Consider the following 25,308-nt stretch of genomic DNA (forward strand, 5'->3'; position numbering starts at 1 on the left):
CCTTATGTGATGGAAGCTAGATTTATTTTTTAGCTGTTAAAAATATTGCTACAAAGAACATTCTAGTATATAACATTGTGTATTTGTGGGCATTTTGTTTTCTTTGTTTTTGGCTGCGTTGGGTCTTCGTTCCTGCGTGCAGACTTTCTCTAGTTGCAGCAAGTGGGGGCCACTCTTTGTTGCGGTGCGCGGACTTCTCATTGCAGTGGCTTCTCTTGTTGCAGGGCATAGGCTCTAGGCGCACAGGCTTCAGTAGTTGTGGTGCATGGGCTCAGTAGTTGTGGCTCACGGGCTTAGTTGTTCTGGGCATGTGGGAATCTTCATGGACCAGGGCTTGAACCGTGTCCCCTGCATTGGCAGGCAGATTCTTAACCACTGCACCACCAGGGAAGCCCCCTGTAGGCATGTTTTTAAAGGATAAGTTCCTAGAAATAAGAATGCCTGGTGGAAAGGGTATGAACATTTTAAGTTGTAATAGTTTTTGCCAAATTGACACTTTTTTAGGTTACTTTCCATCTGATAGAATATAAGCCAGTTCATTAATCTATGTCTTTCTCTATCCTGTATAGTTCTGTTTTTAAAATCATTTTATTGAAGATATAGAAAAGTACACATGTCATATACATAAACCTCATAACCTGAACACACCTATGTATCCAGCACCCAGATCAAGGAACAGGACATTACCAGCACCCTAGAAGTCCCTTTTGTGCTTCCACTCACTGCCCACCCCCATGAACAACCACCATCCTGACTTCTGATAGCTTAGATTAGTTTTGCTTGGTTTCCTGAGTTATAAAAATGGAATCATATAGTATTAATATATGGTAGTATTATTTTAATTTTTGTGAGACTGATAGATGAAAGATAACATCATTGCTATTTTAACTTATATTGAATATTTATCTTCATGATGCTGAAATTATTACCTTTGTGTATATCTTAAAGCATTTAAAAATAATTAACAAGGTTCGGGACTTCCCTGGCGGTCCAGTGGTTAAGACTCCATGCTTCCAATGCAGGGGGCGTGGGTTTGATCCCTGGTCCAGGAAATGAGATCCCACAATGCCACACAGTGCGGCCCCCCCACCACAAAAAAATTAACAAGGCTTAAATGTTAGCATGTTAGAACACAAAATAAAAGATTGAAAACAAAGCAAACCCCCAAACTCTAGGATTATGATCATCTCCCTTCAATATTCCTAAAGCTAAGTGTCTCCCCCAGATTAAATAGCCACCTTCAACAGATAATGATTAAAGAGCTTTTAGACATGGAAGTTCGTATTCTGACACAAATCTGTCTGTACACCAACCAAAGATGGGGCTGATACTAAAATTCAAGCATTACAGGGTACTGGGATGAAGTACTCTAACCAAGATGGGAATCTCAGATTTAGAACCAGTGCTTGAGGTTTAGGGCTAGGAAGAAGCAGGAAATGCCTTCCTATTTTTTAGGTACCTCTAAACTACCTAAAAAAAAAAAATTATGAAAAGATGTACAAGACCTGAGAAGCAAGAAAAACTACAATCCTGCAGCCTGTGGAACAAAAACCATGTTCACAGAAAGATAGACAAGATGAAAAGTCAGAGGGCTATCTGCCAAATGAAGGAACAAGATAAAATCCCAGTAAAACAACTAAATGAAGTGGAGATAGGCAACCTTCCAGAAAAAGAATCAGAATAATCATAGTGAAGATGATCCAGGACCTCGGAAAAAGAATGGAGGTAAAGATCAAGAAAATGCAAGAAATGTTTAACAAAGACCTAGAAGAATTAAAGAACAAACACCAAGAAGACTTAAAAAACAAACAAACAGAGATGGACAATACAGTAACTGAAATCAAAAATACACTAGAAGGAATCAATAGCAGAATAACTGAGGCAGAAGAACGGATAAGTGACCTGGAAGACAGAATGGTGGAATTCACTGCTGCGGAACAGAATAAAGAAAAAAGAATGACAAGAAATGAAGACAGCCTAAGAGACCTCTGGGACAACATTAAACGCAACAACATTCACATTATAGGGGCCCCAGAAGGAGAAGAGAGAGAGAAAGGACCCGAGAAAATATTTGAAGAGATTATATGTGATCCCATCCTTAACATGGGAAAGGAAATAGTCACCCAAGTCCAAGAAGTGCAGAGAGTCCCATACACGATAAACCCAAGGAGAAACACACCGAGACACATAGTAATCGAATTGGCAAAAATTAAAGACAAAGAAAAATTATTGAAAGCAGCAAGGGGAAAATGACAACATACAAGGGAACTCCCATAAAGTTAACAGCTGATTTCTCAGCAAAAACTCTACAAGGCAAAAGGGAGTGGCATGATATTCTGTTGTTGTTGTTGTTGTTGTTCGCGGGCCTCTCACTGTTGTGGCCTCTCCCGTTGCAGAGCACAGGCTCAGGACGCGCACGCTCAGCGGCCATGGCTCACAGGCCCAGCCGCTCCGCGGCATCTGGGATCTTCCTGTACCGGGGCACGAACCTGTGTCCCCTGCATCGGCAGGCGGACTCTCAACCACTGCGCCACCAGGGAAGCCCTCATTGGTGAAAATTGGAAAGCATTTCCTCTAACATCAGGAACAAGACAAGGATGTCCCCTCTCGCCACTATTATTCAACATAGTTCAAAGTCTTAGCCACGGCAATCAGAGAAGAAAAAGAAACAAAAGGAATACAAATTGGGAAAGGAGTAAAACTGCCAGTGTTTGCAGATGACATGATACTATACATAGAGAATCCTAAAAATGCCACCAGAAAACTACTAGAGCTAATCAATGAATTTGGTAAATTTGCAGGATACAAAATTAGTGCACAGAAATCTCTTGCATTCCTATACATTAATGATGAAAAATCTGAAAGAGAAATTAGGAAACACTACCATTTACCACTGCAACAAAAAACCTAGGAATAAACCTACCTAGGGAGACAAAAGACCTGTATGCAGAAAACTGTAAGACACTGATGAAAGAAATTAAAGATGACACCAACAGATCAAGAGATACACCATATTCTTGGATTGGAAGAATCAATATTCTGAAAATGACTATACTACCCAAAGCAATCTACAGATTCAATGCAATCCCTATCAAATTACCAATGGCATTTTTTACGGAACTAGAACAAAATATCTTAAGATTTGTATGGAGACACAAAAGACTTCGAATGGCCAAAGCAGTCTTGAGGGAAAAAAATGGAGCTGGAGGAATCAGGCTCCCTGACTTCAGACTATACTGCAAAGCTACAGTAATCAAGACAATATGGTACTGGCACAAAAACAGAAATATAGATAAATGGAACAGGATAGAAAGCCCAGAGATAAACCCATGCACCTATGGTCAACTAATCTATGACAAAGGAGGCAAGGATATACAATGGAGAAAAGACAGCCTCTTCAATAAGTGGTTCTGGGAAAACTGGACAGCTACCTTTAAAAGAATGAAATTAGAACACTCCCTAACACCATACACAAAAATAAGCTCAAATTGGATTCGAGACCTAAGTGTAAGACTGGACACTATAAAACTCTTAGAGAAAAACATAGGAAGAACAGTCTTTGACATGAATCACAGCAAGATCTTTTTTGATCCACCTCCTAGCGTAATGGAAATAAAAACAAAAATAAACAAATGGGACCTAATGAAACTTCAGAGCTTTTGCACAGCAAACGAAACTGTAAACAAGACAAAAAGACAACCCTCAGAGTGGGAGAAAATATTTGCAAACGAATCAACGGACAAAGGATTAATCTCCAAAATATATAAACAGCTCATGCAGCTCAATATTAAAGAAACAAACAACCCAATCCAAAAATGGGCAGAAGACCTAAATAGACCTTCTCTAAAGAAGACATACCGATGGCCAAGAAGCACATGAAAAGCTGCTCAACATCACTAATTATTAGAGAAATGCAAATCAAAACTACAATGACGTATCACCTCACACCAGTTAGAATGGGCATCATCAGAAAATCTGTAAACAACAAATGCTGAAGAGGGTGTGGAGGAAAGGGAACCCTCTTGCACTGTTGGTGGGAATGTAAATTGATACAGTCACTATGGAGAGCAGTATGGTGGTTCCTTAAAAAACTAAAAATAAAATTACCATGTGATCCAGCAATCCCACTACTGGGCATATACTCAGAGAACCATAATTCAAAAAGACACATGCACCCCAATGTTCACTGCAGCAATGTTTACAATAGCCAGGTCATGGAAGCAACCTAAATGCCCGTTCGCAGATGAATGGATAAAGAAGTTGTGATGCATATATACAGTGGAATATTACTCAGCCATAAAAAGGAACGAAATTGGGTCATTTGTTGAGACATGGATGGATCTACAGACTGTCATACAGAGTGAAGTAAGTCAGAAAGAGAAAAACAAATATCGTCTATTAACGCATGTATGTGGAACCTAGAAAAATGGTACAGATGAACTGGTTTGCAGGGCAGATGTTGAGACACAGGTGTGCAGAACAAACGTATGGACACCAAGGGGGGAAAGCCGCGGCGGGGGGGATGGTGATGGTGATGGTGGTGTGCTGAATTGGGCGATTGCGATTGACATGTATACACTGATGTGTATAAAATTGATGAGTAATAAGAGCCTGCTGTATAAAAAAATAAAATTAAAAAAAAAAAAGATGTACAAGACCCAAGTAGAAGAAATTATACTCATACTCAGGAAAACTGTTTTTGGCTTGAGAAATTCTTTTAAGCTGAGAGTTCTGAGATTTATCTCTTCTCAGGAGATATTTATGTAGTTTTTTTCATGGTAAAAAAAATTGTTGTAGCAAAACTATCAACCAGTTATTTAATAAAGCGAAAACTTTATTATTTTCATTTTGGAAAGTCAATATAATTACTATGAAGTAAATACAATTTAAGGTAGGAATAATTTCAAAATGTGAGTAGGTAGAATGAATTAAATCAAAACGAAAGCGAAGCTCGGTTGACATACTGCATTTGCAGTATGAAGAAATTAAAATCAGCATAACTGTGCAGAAACATATTTAATTTTTTTAAAATAAATTTATTTATTTATTTATTTATTTATTTATTTTTTTTGCGGTACGCGGGCCTCTCACTGCTGTGGCCTCTCCCGTTGCAAAGCACAGGCTCCGGACGCGCAGGCTCAGCGGCCATGGCTCACAGGCCCAGCCGCTCCGCAGCATGTGGGATCTTCCCAGACCGGGGCACAAACCCGTGTCCCCTGCATCGGCAGGCGGACTCTCAACCACTGCGCCACCAGGGAAGCCCTAATTTATTTATTTTTGGCTGCGATGGGTCTTCGTCAGTGCGTGCTGGCTTGCGGGGGTTACTCTTCGCTGCATTGCACGGGCTTCTCACTGCAGTGGCTTCTCTTGTGGCGGAGCATGGGCTCTAGGTACGCGGGCTTCAGTAGTTGTGGCACACGGGCTTAGTTGCTCGGCGGCATGTGGGATCTTCCCGGACCAGGGCTCGAACCTTCGTCCCCTGCATTGGCAGGTGGATTCTTAACCACTGCGCCACCAGGGAAGCCCAACATATTTAATTTTGTATAACCTTGTGTTTCCCACTGGTTCTGTGATCATAGGAAGTCTGTTGATATCTTCTGGGACACTGGAAGTCTATAGAACATAATTTGGAAAACACTATATGTATTTAAGCCATTAATTTCAATACATAGGTTGCAAAAGTTTGTGCTATGCCAAACTCATATTTATAGAATCTTACTAAGAACTGTCATTAAGGAATAAATAATAATAAAATAGTAACAAACTGTTAGAGCTGTAAAGGACCTGAGTATAGTGGTTTTAAAAACCATTCTTTATCAGATGTTTTCCAAGTATTTTCATCTATTCTGTGGCTTGTCTTTTCATTCTCTTAACACTGTCTTTTGGAGAACAGGAGTGATGAAGTCCAAACTACCATGTTTTTCTTTTATCAATTATACTCTTAGTATGTGTCTGAGAAAACTTTGCCTACTTTAAAGTCACGAGGATTTTCTCTAGTGCTTTCTTCTAGAAGGTTTTATAGTTTTAAGTTTCCAAATTATTTTTTAATGCAATTTTACATACACATACAGTTTGGTACTTTTACTACAGTGGACTCACAATTTATTTATACTTTTACCACTTGCTTTTTTTTCCCCACTATTTATTAAATCACAGTATTTTCATGTCAGTACAGTTAATTTTTTTGAGTAGCTGCATAGTATTCAACTGAAGAATGTACCACAATTTATTTAGTTTTTCTTCTCTTGATGGACAGTTGTTTCCAATTTTTTCCTATTGTAAATAATGCTCCAAGGTTTATTTTAAAGTTCAGTTCAAGTTTTAATTCCTGCAAATTTATTAAAAGCTTGGAACATTTCACCCTTCTAAATTTTGAGGCACACTTTAAATTTTTGATAAACAGTTCTGACTTTTCTCGTTCAAATATATAGTGGAAACGTTAGGGTGAAGTTATGATGTAAACAATCGTTATTTTAATGTTTTTTATTAACTTCCCATCATATACCGTAACCCTAATGGATTATGCAACCCTCTTGGTTCAAACAGCTGTAATAGATATGTTTAGAAAGCTCTGGTTCTACTAATTTCTCCTAATTCCTCAATTTATATGACTTACTTTATTTGACTTCTCTTCCGCCACTTCCATTTCTCAAGTCTCTGTGAAAAATCTATTTGATCTCTGTAACAAGATTATAATACTACCTAGTTATTTTGATTTGTGAAAAGACTATTTCCATGACATCCCATTTATTGATTTTTTTTTCCAAATGTATAAATTTGGGGGAAAATTTCATGTTTCTTTTTTGTTCTTTTTATTCTATTAATGCTATTTCATTTTTCCCTGACAGATTCAAAAGCTTTGTGATAGAGTAGCTTCATCTACTTTACTGGATGATCGAAGAAATGCTGTGCGTGCTCTCAAATCATTATCTAAGGTCTGTAACACTTTATCAGTTATTAGGTTTATTAAGTTGGATATTAGTTACTTAAATAACATTTTTCTTTTGTGCAGAAATATCGCTTGGAAGTGGGTATTCAAGCTATGGAACATCTTATCCATGTTTTACAAACAGATCGGTATGTCTCTACTTAATGATTTTTCTCCCTAATTTTTCTTGAAATTTTAATTAATTTGTTTTAGAGTCACTATTCCAGAAATGATTGACATGTTAAGGCTATTAAGTTTTTACTTTCAGTTGTCATTTCAATAAACAGTTATTGGATACTAGGTGCAAACCACTGTGCTAATTAAGCATTAGGACAGACATAATCTCAACCTTCAGGGGTTGAAAGTTTTCCATTATATAAAAATATAATGAAGTTACTGCTAATTAAAGGCTTAAAATTTGGAGTTTGAATTGACCAAATGAATGTGTTGATTTTCATTCAGATATACTATAATGTACTGTTCTATAATATAATATGAATATTATGGTATATCAATTATCCAGACTTTGTTTTTGGGGGGAGAGAAATAAACTGTACTAATAGAATGATGTCTTAAGGGAAAAATCACTCAGCGTAGTTTTTGCTCTTTCAATTTCTCTTTAAGAGAGTATCTGCCTCTTTGGTTTTAATTAACAACTATACATGAATAACTTTCAAATCTTACGCCTAGTTAATAAATATATCCTAAAGCTTTAGCTGTTCAACAGACTTCTCTACCATATCAAGAGCTCTCAGAGGTATCTTAAATTATAAATGTTCAAAAGTTAATTTGTCTCTAGTTGTCCTACTCCTATTCCACACATGCCCCCTACCCACCCAATCCACTTCAACTGCCTTTTGACCCAAGTTCATCCCAGTTAGCACCTTTCCATTAAAACAGGAAACTGGAGGATTTGTGCTGAACTTACCCCTCTCCTTTACGCATTATGCCCATCCAGACAAAAAAGAAGCTGGAATCCGTGAATTTTCTTGATTTCCATTGTTGGTCTTAGTTCTGGCTCTCAATATTAATCATTTAAGCCATTTTCATAGCCGCTGTATTGGTTATCTATTGCTGCATAACATATTACCTCAAAACTTACTGGCTCAAAATAACAAATATTAATGTCACAGTTTCTGTGGATCAGGAATTCAGAAGTGGCTTAGCTAGGTGGTCTGGCTCAGGGTCTCTCATGAGGTTGCATGCAAGATGTCAGCCAGGAGTACAGTCATCTGAAGGCCTGACTGGGGCTGGAGTATCTGATTCCAAGATGGCTCACTAACACTGCTGTTGGCAAGAGGCCTCAGTACCTCACCTTGTTGCTCTCTCTGTAGGGCTGCTTGAGCATCCTCATGATATGGGAACTGGCTTCTCCCAGAGCAGGTGATCCTAGAGAGAGAACAAAGCCACAATGCCTTGTAGGACTTAGTCTCAGAAGTCACATATCATCAATCCCATCACGTTTTATTTTGAGAAGCAAGTAAATAAATACAGCCTACACTTAAAAAGAGGAGAATTAGGGTCCACTTTTTGAAAGGAGCTGTATCAAAGAGGGTTTTTTGACATATTTTAAAACCACCACGGGCTTCCCTGGTGGCACAGTGGTTAAGAATCCGCCTGCCAATGCAGGGGACACGGGTTCAAGCCCTGGTCTGGGAAGATCCCACATGCCGCGGAGCAACTGGGACCGTGAGCCACAACTACTGAGCCTGCGTGTCTGGTGCCTGTGCTCCGCAACAAGAGAGACCACGGTAGTGAGAGGCCCGTGCACCGCGATGAGAAGTGGCCCCCGCTTCCAGCGACTAGAGCAATCCCTTGCACAGAAACGAAGACCCAACACAGCCAAAAATAAATAAATTCATTAATTAATTTAAAAAAACACCACCACCTCAAACTGTATTCTTTGCCTCTGATCTCTTTGTCCTTCCATTCATTTCAAGAATTTCATTTCATTTACATTTCTGTCTGAAATGTAAATCTTCTGTCACTCACCTATTTAATGTATTTCACAGCTCCCTGCAGTGTGAAGTCCAAGTTCCTCAAACAAAGCAAAGCATATAAGCTTTTTAAAGATCAAGATGCTGCTTGTCTAACCTCATAACCCCTTTTTAAATTATATTTCAGCAATGCCCAGCTGCTTGTTCATACCAATTAGAACCTTCTCTATCCTCCTCAGTATGACCCACGTTGGCTACCTTTCATATCCAACTAATTCTAATGTGTTTGAATAAATCCACTGGATATGTCAGGACTGTCTGTTTTATTAACACCAGAGTGGGCAACTGCAGTAGGCAGAGTAATGGTTCCCCCAAAGATATTTATATTCTATCAGCACAACCTATGAATGTTACCTTAGATGGCAAAGGGACTTTGAAGATATGATTAGGTTATGGATTTTGAGGTAGGGGAGATTATGTTGGGTTATCCAAGTGGGCCCAGTATAATCCTGAGGCTTCTTAAAACGAGAAGAGGAATGCAGAAGAGGAGGTCAGAATGAGGTGATGTGAGAAGATCTCAACCTGTCTTTGCTGGCTTTAAAGATGAAAGGAGGCCTCTAGAACTGGAAAAGGCAAGGAAATGGATTCTCCCCTTAAAGCCATCAGAAAGGAAGGCAGCCCTGCTGAGACCTTGATTTTAGTCCAGTGAGACCCATTTCAGACCTCTGACTTCCAGAACAGTAAGGTACTATATTTGGATTATATAAGCCACTAAGTTTGTGGTAATTTATTACAGCATCAGTAGAAAACTAATAAAATAACCCAAGTTAGTTACCTGCTTTAAACAATATTCCAAGTTATGAGAAAATGGGCCTTAGGTCAAAAAAACTTCAGTGTGATTATTATACATACATATAATTTTTCTTTTTTTTATTTCATGTGTCTTTATGTATACATTTTCTCACTGAGTCTTATAAAGTTGGTAATGAAACGACTAACATCTTGATATGGAAAACAGAATCTACCTCTATGTAAAGTGGCCCTTATTGTCATTTTTAGTGCACAGTAGAAAATAAATGTGTAGATACTCTTGATATAAAGGTTAAGAAATAATATTTTTTAAAACATTTATAGCACATTTACTATGTGCCAGGCACCATGTTTAGAAATAAGGTATACCATATAGCCTGGTGAATGTGTGAACTAATAATTGATCACGTTAGAGGCTGATGGGTGTTTTATTATGACCCTTAGGCAACAAACAAAGCCACACTTCTCTGAGCCTTCTTGTGTTTCATTCCTTCTCTTGTGCTAAATTCCCTTTCCATTTGCTTCCAATACTTATCTGTTATCTTCTGTTCTCAAAATGTTCTGTGAGTGTTTTCTTAACTTCATTGATTGCAAAGGTCCATATTCTGCAGCCATCTCTTTCCACTTCTCATCTTCATTACTCTTTTATGCTTCTGCTCTTGGCCTAACTAACACTCTCAGAATCCTTCAACTGAATCCGCTTCATGCCTGGCTACATCACAGAGAGTTGTGTTCCCTTTCTTGGCCTGGCTTGAAACTCTCCATCTGTCCATGGGGCTGCTTCTCTTATAGCCATCTTGAGGAGAGACTGCTAGTTCTCCCAGGTCCCACACTCAGGGCCTGAAAGTTGTCTGATGGAAACTGTTTCCAAACCATGACACCTCAGTAGTTTTTTGTTGTTTTTTTTTTAAGTGTACATTTCAATGGTTTTAGTATATTCACAAAGTTGTGCAACTATCACCACTATCTAATTCTAGAACATTTTCATCACTTCAAAAGAAATCCAGTATCCATTAGTTGTCATTGCCTATTCCCTCCTCCCCGCAGTGCCTAGCAGCCACCAGTCTCCTTTGTGTCTATATAAATTTGACTGTTTTGGACATTTCATGTAAATGGAATCATACAATGTGTGGCTTTTGTGTCTGGCTTCTTCCACTTAGCATAATATTTCAAGGTCCATCCGTGTTATAACATGTATTAGTATTTCATCCCTTTTCTGTCTGAATAATATTCCATTGTATGGATATACCATTTTGTTTATCCATTCTTCTGTTGACAGACATTTGGGATATTTCCGTTTATTGGCTGTTATGAATAACGTTATTATGAACATTTGTGTACTAGTTTTTGTGTGAACATATGTTTTATACAAAGGAATGCAATTGTTGAGTCATGTGGTTTAACTTTTTAAGAAATTGCCAAACTCTTGCATGGAGGCTGCACCATTTTATATCTTCATCTGAAGTGTATAAAGGTCCAATTTCTCCTCACCAACACTTGTTATTGTCCCTTTTTTAAAATGGCCATCCTAGTGGGTGAACTTGGCATCTTATTTTGGTTTTGATTTGTATTTACCTAATGACTAATGATGTTGAGTATCTTTCCATGTACTTATTTACCATTTGTGTATCTTTTTAATTTTTTTAATTATTATTTTTGGCCCCGAGGCATGTGGGATCTTAGGTCCCTGACCAGGGATTGAACCCAGGCCGCCTGCAGTGGAAGCGTGTAGTCTTAACCACTGGATCACCGGGAAAGTCCCCTTGTATATCTTTTTTAGAGAAATGTCTAAGTATTTTGCCTGCTATTAATTTGGTTACTTGTCTTTTTATTATTCAATTGTATGTATACATTCTGGATACAAGTCCCTTAACATGATTTGCAAATATTTTTTTCCCATTCTTTGGGTCGTCAAAGGACACTTTTTTTTCTTTTAATTTATTTATTGTTTTTTTTTTTTTGGCTGCAATGGGTCTTCGTTGCTGCACGAAGGCTTTAGTTGCGATGAGCAGGGGCTACTCTTCATTACGGTGCATGGGCTTATCACGGTGGCTTCTCTTTGTTTCGGAGCATGGGCTCTAGGCGCGCAGGCTTCAGTAGGTGTGCACAGGCTTAGTTGCTCTGCCGCATGTGGGATCTTCCTGGACCAGGGCTCAGACCTGTGTCCTCTGCGTTGGCAGGTGGATTCTTAACCACTGCGCCACCAGGGAAGCCCCAAAGGACATTTTCTTGATAGTGTCCTTTGAAGGACAAAAGTTTTTAATTTTGACAAAATGCAGTTTATCTGTTTTATCTTTTCTTGCTTATGCTTTTGATGTCAAATCTAAGAAACCATTGCCTAATCTAATGCTTTGTATATTTGTACCTGTGTTTTCTTCTAAGAGTTTTATAGCTTTAGCTCTTACATTTAGATCTTATATCCCATTTTGAGTTAATTTTTGTATATGGTGTGAAGTAGGGGTCCAGCTTCAGTTTTTTGCATGTGGCTATCTAGTTGTCCTAGCACCATTTGTTCAAGAGACTGTTCTTTCCTCATTGAATGGTCTTTGCATCCTTGCCAAAAATCAATTGAAATAAATGTTAGACTTTACTTTTAGGCTTTCTATTCTGTTGATCTCTATGTCTATTCTTATGCCAGTGCCACAGTCTTGATTACTATAATTTTGCGGTAAGTTTTGAAATCAGAAAATGTGAGTCCTTCAACTTTGTTTTTGAAGATTATTTTGGCTATTCTGGATACGTTGAATTCCCATACAGATTTTATGATCAGCTGGCAGCTGGGATTTTTATAGGGATTGTGTGAATCTGTAAATCAAGTTGGGGTATATTACCATGTTAACAGCATTACATCTTCCTGTTCATGAACACAGATTATCTTTTCATTTATTTGAATTTTAGGTAATTTCTTTCAACAGTGTTTTGTAGTTTTCAGTCTTGTACTTTAGTAAAATTTATTCCAAAGTATTTAAATCTTTTTTATGTTATTTAAATGGATTGTTCTTTTAATTTTATTTTCTGATTGTTCATTGATAGTATACAGAAATACAACTGATTTTTTTTATATATTGAGCATATGTCCTTCAATTTTGCTGAATTTGTTTACTAGTTCTAATAGGTTTTTAGTGGATTCCTTAGGATTTTCTGTGTTCAAGATCATGTCATCTGGGAATAGGTGTAGTTTTAGTTCTTCCTTTCCCATCTGTATGCCTTTTATTTCCTTTTCTTGCCTAATTGCTCGAGCTAGAACCTCAAGTTCAATGTTGGATAGAAGTGGCTGGAAGAGACATCATTATCTTGTTCCTCATCTTAGGGGTAAAGCATTTAGTCCTTCACCATTACATATGTTAGTTGTTGGATTTTCATTTTCAGGAAGTTCCCTTCTGTTCCTACTTTCTCAATAGTCTCTTAAAAGATGTCCCTCAAAATTTCTCAAAAACAAGAATGGTAAATAATAATAATTCAAAAGACCCACTTCATTTGAGATTTATATCCTCTGGTTGTGACCCCTTTTGTCCCCCATCTTTGCTTTCACTCCTAGTCACTTTTTCATATTCACTGAATCTTTCTGACCTGTATCTCACTCTTGCTTTTCACTCTAAATGCCATCATCCTCCGTCATGCTTTCAAAATTTGTCTGTTTATCAACAACTAAAAAATCTTATACTTCCTGAAACAAAAGAGAAAAGAAAAATAGAAAAAAATCTTACACATCCTGATATTATAAATAGTACATGTTTACCATAAGTTTTTTTTTTTTTAGAAAATAAGATATAAATCAGGGAAACAAATCCTAGAGGTCCAACTAGAGATAACACTGTTATGTTTATATAAACATTATATGTGTTATATAAAGATTATATATATATTATAAAACATATATGTAAACATACACACAGACTTATAAAATTACCTGACTTGTACTAATTTTGCTGGTTTTAAAGTTGGGTTTATTTTACAAATTTATTTATAAGGTTTTCTTAAAATATGTATAGACACATGAATGTATATATATATATTTTTTGCTAGATTGGATCATTCTGCACATTAATTGTTAATATTCAGTTTTTTCCTACTGGCACTAAATCAAGGGTGTTTTAATTACCATGTCATTAAACATTCTTTAAAAATACATTTTATAATTGCTGCTATAGGTATGGATTTACCACACTTTTTAAAAAAATTATTGGACATTTAGGTTGCTTCTAATTTTTCACTATTATAAATAAAAATGAACCTTTATACATCTTTACAGTTTGCACTCTGATATTTTCCTAGGGTAGGTTTTCAGAAATGGGATTAATGTTTCCTACAGTCTTATTAAATAAGAGTATAAAATGGTCATAACAGCTATACTCTAACTAGCATTGTATAAGTATAATAATTTCTTTCTTCCAGTTCGGATTCTGAAATAATAGGTTATGCTTTGGACACACTATATAATATAATATCTAATGATGAAGAAGAAGAAGTAGGTAAGTTTCTTTTACTGTGTTCTCTGTACATAAAATCAACTAGATTGTGCCAATTTTGCTGGTTTAAGGTTGAGTTTATTTTATAAATTTATTTATAAGGATTTTTTCTTTTTTCTTTTTTGTTTTTTGTTTTTCATCAGTAAAGGGAAGACATTAGCTTAGTTCCAGAAAAATATCTTTAAGATGATTGCTTTGTATGTGAATAGGAGATGGAATTAGATTCTTCTTTTTTAAAAAATATTTTTCCCTCTCTTTGTATTGATTTTAGTTGAGCAGAATGAATATTAGTATTCTCTAGATTAAATAATCATTTTTGGCTATTGATTAAAAATCAAACTATTTTATTTATATGTTACCTGGTGAGCAGTATGAAGTTAGAGGGTTTTTCCTGATATATACTTAAACTTTTCACATAAGGCTTACGTTAACTTATAAAGAGCAACAATTTTTTAAATTTAAAAGGTTTTGTTTCGTTTTGTTTTGGTCACACCACACAGCTTCCAGGATATCAGTTCCCAGACCTGGGACTGAACCCAGGCCACAGCCGTGAAAGCCTGGAATCCTGACTACTAGGCCCACCAGGGAACTTCCAGCATGTGAAATACTTGACTGGAAGCCTATACATTTTGTTCCATTTATTGTATAAACATGCACTGAGTAACATTTTACAGTGCTGTTGAAGAGTGCTTTCCTCATATCACATTGGCTGTTGTAGTAGGACACAGTGGGTCTTTCATTTTTCTAGACAATCAGAAGGGCAATATTCATGTATTTTATAAGTCTAATTTAGACGGAAGTTATAGGGTCTTCCAAAATTGGAGTAGACAAGGCATAAGGAAATGTAGATAATATTGAGTTTGCACATATTTTGTTGAAATAAAAGTAGAACAGAAATATATGTAGATATTAACTTCACAAAATACCAGTAGTAGGAACATTTGAAACTAGGTTGTCCTGAATAGTCACAATTTCTTAGACTTGAATATCCTTTTTCTTAAATTTTTATTTCTCTGTGATATCTAGCTGACAATTTAACTTTATTAATTTCTTTAGTAGAAAATCTTTAGTAAACATAATTTGGTTCCCATGGAAAAAGAGGCTGTCAGTCACATGACAATACTTAAATACAGTACACGCAAGAACACACTTTGAAGATAAAGATACTTATTTCTCCTAGTCATTTCTCAGATGAGAAAATTAGATACAATACACTTGTTAGAAAACATTAAAGAAAAAGACTCCTCTTAGTTGTTTCAGATGGAAAATTTAACTCTTTTCTAGTTTGTAGTGATAATTTTTGTGTTTTAAAAAACTATATAGCATCAATTAGGTAGTTTTCCTTTATTATAAATTTGCAATCTAATAATGTTTAAAGTCTAACTTTTTGCTTCTCTTAATGTATTTGCGCTCCTTATTTTTAATTCAACATCTAAAAATGATTCTTTGGATGAAACAGGATAAACGATTCTTTGGAGAAACAGTAATAGAATCATTTCTTCTAGGAAAGATTAAAATATGAAGTTAGGGTAATAGCCTGAAAGAGTCAATTTTTTTAAATCTAGATATTGAGAAATATGGCCTTCAGTTCTGTTATTGATACTCTCTCTTTACTGCTTCATCAAAAGATAATTCTTAGCTGCCATAATGAACTTCATTTTAGAGTTCTTTACCTTGAGGATATTTTAATAACCCTTCAATTTATTGATAAATATGTCTCATAATCCTACATTTATAGCATATGCTGTATCTCTATTAGGATATCTCAGATTTGAGTAAAATGAGTATGAGTCTCTTCTTTCAAGAGATTATATTGTTTATTTGATGTTTTTAAGCTCTTATTTATTTTATTGTGAGTACTATTACATAAGAAACTTTTTTTTATCACCCACTTTTTATTTATTTCTGTCTACCTTTTCAGATGATGTTGAAGGTAAAAGATTGCATTTAATATGCATGATGCTTTTAGGCATAATTTCTGATAATATAAAAGGACACTGTCAAGTGAGTTTCTTCTGGCTGGTACAAAAAGTCTTGAGATTTGTTTCACTATATATGAATTTCTTCATGAAAGAGGAATATTTGATAATCTTATATTACTATTTATTGTTTCTATGGCTACTAAATCTATTGTCCAGAACACAGAAAATATTCTAGTGCATATTTTAACAAAATTAAACTTTTTCTCTGGTAGGACAATCTATTCGAATTACTTTTTATATACTTCCTGGGGAAAAAATTTTGAGGAAGTTTATTTAAAAATAAAAATAATATTTGAAAATGTATACATATATATGTATACATATAAATTTTACCTATATTCAATAAGAACTGGAAGGTATTCCAGTTCAGAGAATACTTGTATGTTGATATTGTCCCTTTAAAATAATGCATGCACAATAATGTCTGGTTACTGACATTTTTTATATTAATTTATAAAACTCACCAATACTGTCTTTCTTTTTTCTGGTGATCCTTTTCAAGTTCCATTTACTTTTAACATTATACTTCTTTTCCTCATAATTTAAGTAACCACATTTTATTTTGTTTTACCATTTTTCGTGAGATCCTTAACTTTTTAAAATGAGGAAGAAAAAATCCTTTTCTAAAGTAGGTTTAAAATGGTACATAACAAAATTGCCTATACCTAACGAGAAACTAACAAAGAAACTAACTTATTAAGCTGTATAGCATTACCTTTTGTGAAATTTGAACCCCTTGTTTGAAAGCAGATAATATTGAGCATTATGCCTTGACTCTTGTGACAGTGCTATTTCCTTGTTGAGTAGTACACATCAGTAGCTGTTGTTTCTATTATTATTTCATCATATTTGTATAGAGCTTTAAATTTTACAGTGCTTTTATGTCAATTATCTTATTTGATCCTCATAGCAACCTGTGAGGTAGGTGACATTTTTGTCTTTTCTAAAAAGATGAGAAAATGAAAACCCTGTGACCATGTAAATTACATAGTATTGTCTAGTAAGTAGGGTAACAGGATTTTTTTTATACATTTTTTTGTATTCCATAGATTTCTGATTTAATAAATTATGGCCATTTTTCTGACTAGATTCTTTATTAAATCTTATAATTTTATAACTAGTTTATACGATGCAGACAAATGTTAAAAAAATATAGGTGTACTTGTTTAACTAATTGACCACAGTGTAAAAGAAGGTTACTTGATATTCCCTCACTCTGAGATAGGACTACTTTTATTAGAATATCTCTTTCTATAAAGCCGTTTTGTCCTCCATAATATGGGTTGTGAACTTGATATGGAGTGGAGTTCCAAAGAGAAGGTCCAGAATGCTTGTTTTTTGTTTCTTTTTGCGGTATGCGGGCCTCTCACTTTTGTGGCCTCTCCTCTCCTATTGCGGAGCACAGGCTCCGGACGCGCAGGCTCAGCGGCCATGGCTCACGGGCCCAGCCGCTCCGCGGCACGTGGGATCCTCCCGGACCGGGGCACAAACCCGCGTCCCCTGCATCGGCAGGCGGACCCTCAACCACTGCGCCACCAGGGAAGCCCCAGAATATTTTTTAATATTGCTTATACCACTGGAAAAAATACAACTAAATACATATGAAGAATAAATGTATATACAAATATTTAGTTAAAAACCAGTTACATAAATAGGCCTGAAATGTTTCCAGAGGTATATAAGGACTTTTTAAAAAGCAATCTTTAATTTCATGTACCTGTCATAGGTTTATTTTCACTATAATATCAAAGGGCCATTTTATTCTTAATTTTTCATTTATCTTACAGTAAAGGGACATTGACTTTTACAGGTTATGATAAGTATACCAAGTATCAGCTATATCATCCTATCAGCTATAGGATGTAAAAAATAGACTCAGCTCTAGAATTTTTAAAATATATTGGATGAGAAAGGATGGTTAATTGTCTCACACCTTTGCTTACATGTGAAATAGATATAATATTTCATGAATCTAGTTTTGGTTTACAACCTTTAGATATAATTAATGTAGTAGTTTTAGCTTAATTTACTTCTACATCAAAATAGCTTTGTATGTTACTTTAATTGCTTAGCAAAGCTTTGTAGGACTCTACATTAAAATTCAGAAGTGCTGTCTTAAGACTATAACTTAAAGGAAATAGAGTATATCTCACTAACACTTTTTTAGTTGACAATGTTAAACCAGAAGGAGCTGTAGATTCCTGGAACTGGATCATATTTTACTAGTTCAATTCAAAACATAGATCTTGGGCTTCCCTGGTGGCGCAGTGGTTGGGAGTCCGCCTGCCGATGCAGGGGACACGGGTTCGTGCCCCGGTCTGGGAGGATCCCGCATGCCGCGGAGCGGCTGGGCCCGTGAGCCGTGGCCGCTGGGCCTGCGCGTCCGGAGCCTGTCCTCCGCAACGGGAGAGGCCACAGCGGTGAGAGGCCCGCGTAACGCATAAAAAAAAAAAAAAAAAAAAAAAAAAAAAAAAAAAAAACATAGATCTTAATTATATACTGCTAAGCTATAGTATTTTATACAGTATAGCTACAGAATAAATTGAATGTACAGTATTAAGTCTACTTCCTGCTAAGTTATTAGCATGTGCTCAATGCATACATTGAATTAAGCTTTTTCTTGGGTTAAACCTGTGTTCCTTAAAGTATAGCGCAAAAGACCTAGAGTTCTCCGTATTAAAAGGTGTCTATGTTAAATAAACGTAACATAGTATATCCCGCTCTGAAACTTCACAAAATTTACATTCGTATAGTAAATACTGAGGATCCTGCAGTAAAGAAACCTGTTCAATTTTGTTTAATCCAAATACATTTTTACACCTGCACTTGCTTTCATGAGATACCTGTTAACGTGCCACACAATCCTGCATTTCGAGAAATGCTAACCAAGGCTTAAACCCACAGCTTAATTGTTTGTATTTATCCACATAAAAATATTTCAGCATTTTTTAAATATTTCATGGGAGGAATCCATCAAGTCTGTATATGGTTTTCCTCCCTTTCTTTCTTTCTTTCTTTTTGGCTGCATTGGGTCTATTGATTAACTTACAAGTCTTTGAATATTCTCCCAAATGTCAATGAATTTTATTTTGAGCTCTTCTCTAGAAGTCACAATCTTTGGGCCCAAGGGCATTATCTGTCTTATAAGCAAGCTTGGCCACTTAGTATTTTAGATAATAAATAAGTTCCTAATATTAAAATTTTGGAGGTTTTGCATCAGTTTTTAGATTTTAAACTTCTCTTTTTAAAAAATCTGAAGACCGACAACACCTGGACCTGCATTCTCCCACGGCAGAGTCAGCTGGAGCTGAGTAACTGCTGCTTTCCTTAGATCGGACACGTACTCTCCATCCTTTCTGTAGTCTTATACCTGGCCTGCTTCATTTACGTACATTACTGTCTTGTCCCTGTAGTTGAGTTTATATTCTCTACTGTATTCACACCACTCAAATAAAAACCATTGTAAAATAAATTATATTTCAAAAGCATTTTATTAATTATATACCCAAGTGTTGTTTCATGCAATAAATATGAAAATATGCAAATGCAAAATAGCCCTACAAAGCATCGCAATTAGGTCATTGCATTGCTGTGATAGTAGTTTCTAGAGGGAAACAGTTCTAAGGTGGAGACAGTTAAGTTACTTGCCTTTTCAACATAGATTTCTCATGTATTTGGAGAGCTATTTTCACATATGTGGGCCACTTTTTGTAGTTTTCTTTATCTGCTTTTTTATCTATAGAATTTCATTAGAATTTGGCTAGGTATTTGTTCTTGGTACCATCCGCCACAGAGCCATGGTTTGTTAGGGTTCCAGGGTAGGTAAAAACAAGGTAGGCTCATTAGCCCAGCGAATCTTATGAAATTTTATTGGATACAGGGCATTTACCTACCATACCATGGGAATCAGGGCTCTTATTCATAGCTGATTCCAAAGAGGGAGATTTTCAGGAGATTTTATTAGCTCCCAGATTTCCATATCTTTTCCAATTTGTCATCTCCCTTTCCATCATCATGTCACCTTGCAAATAAAATGGGAAGGGTGTGCACTCTTGCTACTTAACCAGTCTGAGTTTTTTTTCCAACTCCATGGTGAATTCAACTTTGAGCATTGAAAACCACAATGTACCATGCAAAATTTTACGTTCAGAGGTGTTTGAATAATTAGGGCACAGGATTTTGTCTGCTCCCAATGGAACAACAGGAAATCTTTTAAGCAGATCAATGATAGACATCGTCCCTTGAGTCCACGCTAGTTATGTTTGAGTATTAGACTTCCTTCTGATTAATATTAGACCTTTGTAGCATCAAGCCTTTGCCACTTTAACTTAATACCCTTGACATAATAATTGTACAGTAACATGTAGATAGCTTTCAAGCTATCTGTTTTGCCCCCCTCTATCTGTTTTTCCTGAAATAATGGAAATGTTTCAGTGGAAATAATGACTGCTTCCCTAAACAATTCTTCCATTAATCTAAAAAATTAAACTTGGAGGGCAAAAATTAATAGCTTACTAATGTTACAAATCCAGGAAATTTATTTTTATTTGGCATCCAAACAACCATAAACTCAAGTAACTACTTATTTTGGGAGATTGCATGCAACTCTTATGAGAAAGAGATACAAGGTAAAATATCAATAACAGGATTTGCTTACAGACAAGCATGTTTCTGGGAATATCATAGGATATACGTTTCTTTAAACATCTTTTGCATCTTGGTGATAATACTCATTAATAATAACCTTACAAGAATCTCAAAATTTTTTTGAATCATCAAAAGAAGATTTATGTTCTGTATAATTTTAAAACTTGAGGGAATTCCCTGGTGGTCCAGTGGTTAGGACTCTGCACTTTCACTGCCGAGGGCCCAGGTTTGATCCCTGGTCGGGGAACTAAGATCCCACAAGCTGTGTGGCACAGCCAAAAGAAACAAAACTTGATAGTACATGTACATGTATAGCATATAATAAATCTTAGGACTGTGGTTCTTAAGGGCAGTTTGGCCCCTCCTGCCACCTAGAGGACATTCGTTAACGTCTGGAAATATTTTTGGTTGTCACAACTTGAGGATACGTAAGGGAGTGCAACTGGTATCTTGTGGATAAAGGCCAGGGATGCTGCTAAACATCCTAAAATGCATAGGGAGTCTCTCACAACAATGTCATTGTCAATAGTGCAGAGGTTGAGAAATCCTGCTTTAGAGATGATGATGTTGCTGTTGTTAGTTGAGCACTTATTATTCACCAAGTACTGTGCTACATGTTTTATCAATACTTATTTTGAATCCTCAAAGAAAACCCTGTGTGAAAGAAAATTGTTCCCATTTTACAATTAAGGAAACTGAAGCTTGATATATCTGGGCTATTTGCCCAAAGTAATGTGACTAAATGGATGAATATGGGCTTAATTGGTCTGACTCAAAAACCTTTGTGAGCTTCTTCCTTTTTACTGTATTGCCTCTCAAGAAAGTATTTGACTACTCCATACCCTAGCCATTCTGTTCATAAACAAATTACTTTTGCCTGTGTTAGCAATTTCTCTTTTAGCAATTTCTCATTTCTCTTTCATGTTAAGTTCAGAGATAGTACTTGACAGTTAATTGCTCCTTTCTCTTTGAAACACTTTTTCACTCATTTCTCAGTCTCCACTGTCCCCTGATTTTCTTTCTGTCTCATGGCGCTACTTTTTCTTTGTCTCCTTTGCTGTTTTCTTTCATCTCCCCAGCCTCTTAACATTGGAACATTCCAGGGCATGGATTTCTTTCCTTCTCTATCCTTTCCTTTGGTGATCTCATCTAGGCTTGTGACTTCAAATATAGTTTGTATGCTTGCCTCTCAAATATATGTGTCCAACCCAGACCTCTCCACTGATGTCCATAATTGTGTATTCAAATACTTACTTGATATCTCCAATTGGATTTCTTTTCCCCACACACAGCTTTATTGAATTATAATTGAAATATAATAAATGTACAGATGTACAATTTCATGAGTTTTGACATGTATAAACCCATGAAACCATCACCACCGCCACCAAAATAATGAACATATCCAAGTTTCCTTGTGCTTGTTTGTAATCCATTCCTCCTCCTTCCAGCCCTATCAATCATAGATCTGTGATTACTGTAGATTACTTTGCATTTTTCTAGAATTTTATGTAAATGAGATCATACAGTATATACTCTCTTTTTGGTTTTTTTGGTCTGGCTTCTTTCACCCAGCATAATTATTCTGAGTTTCATTCATGGTGTATGTCAATAGGTTAGTCCTTTTTATTGCTGAGTGGTATTGATATTTTGTTGTATGAATATATAACAATTTGTTAATCCATTCCCCTGTTGGTGGGCATTTGGCTTGTTTCCAAGTTTTTAGCTGTTACATTTGAAGCTTCGTACTATGCACAAGTCTTTTTGTGGACATGTATTTTCATTTCTCTTGAGTAAATACCTAGGAATAGAATGGCTAAGTGATAGTAGGTGTATATTTAACTTTATAAGAAACTGCCAAACTGTTTTTCAAAGTAGTTGTACCATTTTACATTCCCACTGGTGGTGTATGAGAATTCTAGTTCCTCCACATCCTCTCCAATACTTGATATGGTCTGTCTTTTTAAATTTTAGCTGTTCTAGTAGGTGTGAAATAGTATCTCATGGTAGTTTTAATTTGTATTTTCATAATGAATGATTATATTGAACTTTTTTTTTTTTTTTTGCGGTACGCGGGCCTCTCACTGTTGTGTCCTCTCTCATTGCGGAGCACAGGCTCCGCCGCGCAGGCTCAGTGGCCATGGCTCACGGGCCCAGCCGCTCTGCTGCATGTGGGATCTTCCCGGCCCGGGGCACGAACCCATGTCCCCTGCATCGGCAGGTGGACTCCCAACCACTGCGCCACCAGGGAAGCCCTATATTGAACAATTTTTGATGTGATTATTTGCCATCCATATACCTTTTCATTCTTTGGTGAAGTGTTTATTCAAATCTTTTGTTCATTTTTTTACTGGATTGTCTTCTTATACTTGAGTTGTAAGAGTTCTGTATATATTCTAGATATAAGTCCTTGTGATGTATATTTCACAAATACTTTCTCCCAGTCTGTGACTTGCCTTTTTATTTTCCTATCATTGTCTTTTGAAGAGCAAAATTTTTAAGTTTGATTAACTCCAGTTTATCAATTTTTTTCTTATATAATTTGGACCTTTTGTTTCCTATTTATGAAACCTTTGCCAAACCTAAAATCACTAAGATTTTCTCCTGTGTTTTCTTTTAAAAGTTTCATAGTTTTAACTCTCATGATTAGGTCTGTGAGCCAATGGATCTATTTCTGGACTTCGTATTCTGTTGGTCTCTATGTCTGTCATTTTGCCTACGTGACATGTGTTGGTTACCCCACCTTTATATCTTGAAATTATGTAGTGTAAGTCCTCCAACTTTGTTCTTTTTCAAAATTATTTTGGCTCTTTTTGGTCCTTTACGCTCCCATATCAATTTTAGAATCAGTTTGTCAATTTCGGCAGAAAAAACTTACTGAGATTTTGATTGGGATTCTGTTAAATCTACAGATTGATTTGGGGCAAACTGCCATTTTAACAATACTGTGCCTTCTAATACAAGAACACAGTATATATATTATCTAAGTCTTCTTTAATTTCTCTCAGCACCATTTTGGAGTTCTCAAAGTAAATAGGTCTTATACGTCTTTTATCAGATTTATCCCTAAGTCTTTAATACTTTTCGATGCTGTTTTAATTGGTGCTGTTTTTTAAATTTGAATTTCTAATTGTTCATCACCAGTATATAGAAATGCAATTAATTTTGTATATTGACCTTTTGTTCCACTTAACTTTGCTAAATTCACTCTCTAGTAAGTTTTTTGTAGATTCCATAGGATTTTCTACATAGACAAACATGTCATCTGTAAATACAGTTTTACTTCTTCCGTTCCAGTCTGTATGCCTTTTATTCTTTTTCCTACCCTATGGCACTAAGATCTCCAGTACAATGTTGATTAGAATTGGTGAAAGTAAATATTCTTGCCTCTTTCCTCATCTTAAGTGGAAAGCATTCAATCATTTACCATTAAGTTTGATGTTAGCTATAAGTTTTTTGTAGATGCCCTGTATCATCCAGTCTTGTGACTTTAAATATCATTTTTATGTTTATCATTCTAATGTGTATGTCCAACCCAAACTTATCCACTGACAGCTATGCTTGTGTTTATCCAACTGCTTACTTGATTGATATCTCCACTCAAATTTTTATGTGTCTCAAACTTAACACATCCAAAACTAAACTTATGATTCTGTCTATACTCTCAACTTGCTTCTTCCAGTGTTTCCAATCTCAGTAAGTGGCAGTGCCATCCTTCCACTTCTTTAGGCTGAAACCTTAGAACCACCTTTCCTTTTCTTTTCCCCCCTTCTCATACCCCTGTAAGGAATATGCCAACAAATCTTGTTCCTTCTATTTTCATAAGAATTGTGACCAGTGTCTAAGTCACTGTCACCACTTACCTTGATTATTGCCTCCTAATAGCTCTCCTTATTATTTCCCTCTTTCCCTGACATCTTAGCACAGCCAGACTAGTCCTTTTAAAAATAAAGTATTTTTTGTTTAAGTAATGTAGTTTTAAGGTTCAGAAACTGAATTCTTTTACTGATGCAAGAGATGATAAAAGAAATATTTCTTAGGGTTTCTGAAGGATAAACCTAGCATATTAATATGTGAGAAATTAGGTTTTATTAATAACCCAGAATATTAAAATATTTCTTTTCTACTTTTGGTCTCTTCTTTGTTCTCTTTTCTCTACAAATAGTTAGATGAGATTACCACTGTCACTGTCAGATTGTCTTGCTTTTCTTGTCATCTGCTGGGTTTTTTCCATTTCTAAAGTATATTAATATTAAAATCTCACATTTAAAAAAGAACTATTTGAGAGATAATAAATATGTTTGATCTTAACTGCCAACTCCTTTGGTTTATAGTCACTGCCTGGAGCAATATGTGGAAAAGGCTTAGCTATGTCTGGAATGGGTAAGGGAATGGGGAGTAGTGTCTTTGCCATCTCTAAATTGCATTTATTAGAGTAGGCAGATTTTAAATGATAATTTGCTTTGGCAATTGTTGCTTCAGTTTTTAGTGATCCTTTACATTTTTTTGACAAAGTACATTGAAACAACAAATAG

The 25,308-nt window shown here is 35.8% G+C and overlaps 1 protein-coding gene across 4 annotated transcripts in view; it reads left to right on the top strand.

Moving 5' to 3' along the window:
- Positions 1 to 25,308, top strand: part of USO1 (USO1 vesicle transport factor) — a 90,126-nt gene that overhangs the window by 18,583 nt on the left and 46,235 nt on the right. For 3 of the 4 annotated variants that reach the window (XM_032632453.1, XM_032632452.1, XM_032632454.1), the window contains exons 2-4: positions 6,849 to 6,935; positions 7,013 to 7,077; positions 14,071 to 14,147. In XM_032632453.1, the coding sequence (XP_032488344.1) occupies positions 6,849 to 6,935; positions 7,013 to 7,077; positions 14,071 to 14,147 (229 nt within the window). The remainder of the gene's footprint in view (positions 1 to 6,848; positions 6,936 to 7,012; positions 7,078 to 14,070; positions 14,148 to 25,308) is intronic. The other variant, XM_032632455.1, reaches the window with a different exon arrangement.

This window comes from Phocoena sinus, chromosome 5 (assembly GCF_008692025.1).
Source record: "Phocoena sinus isolate mPhoSin1 chromosome 5, mPhoSin1.pri, whole genome shotgun sequence".
Taxonomy (NCBI): Eukaryota; Metazoa; Chordata; class Mammalia; order Artiodactyla; family Phocoenidae; genus Phocoena; species Phocoena sinus.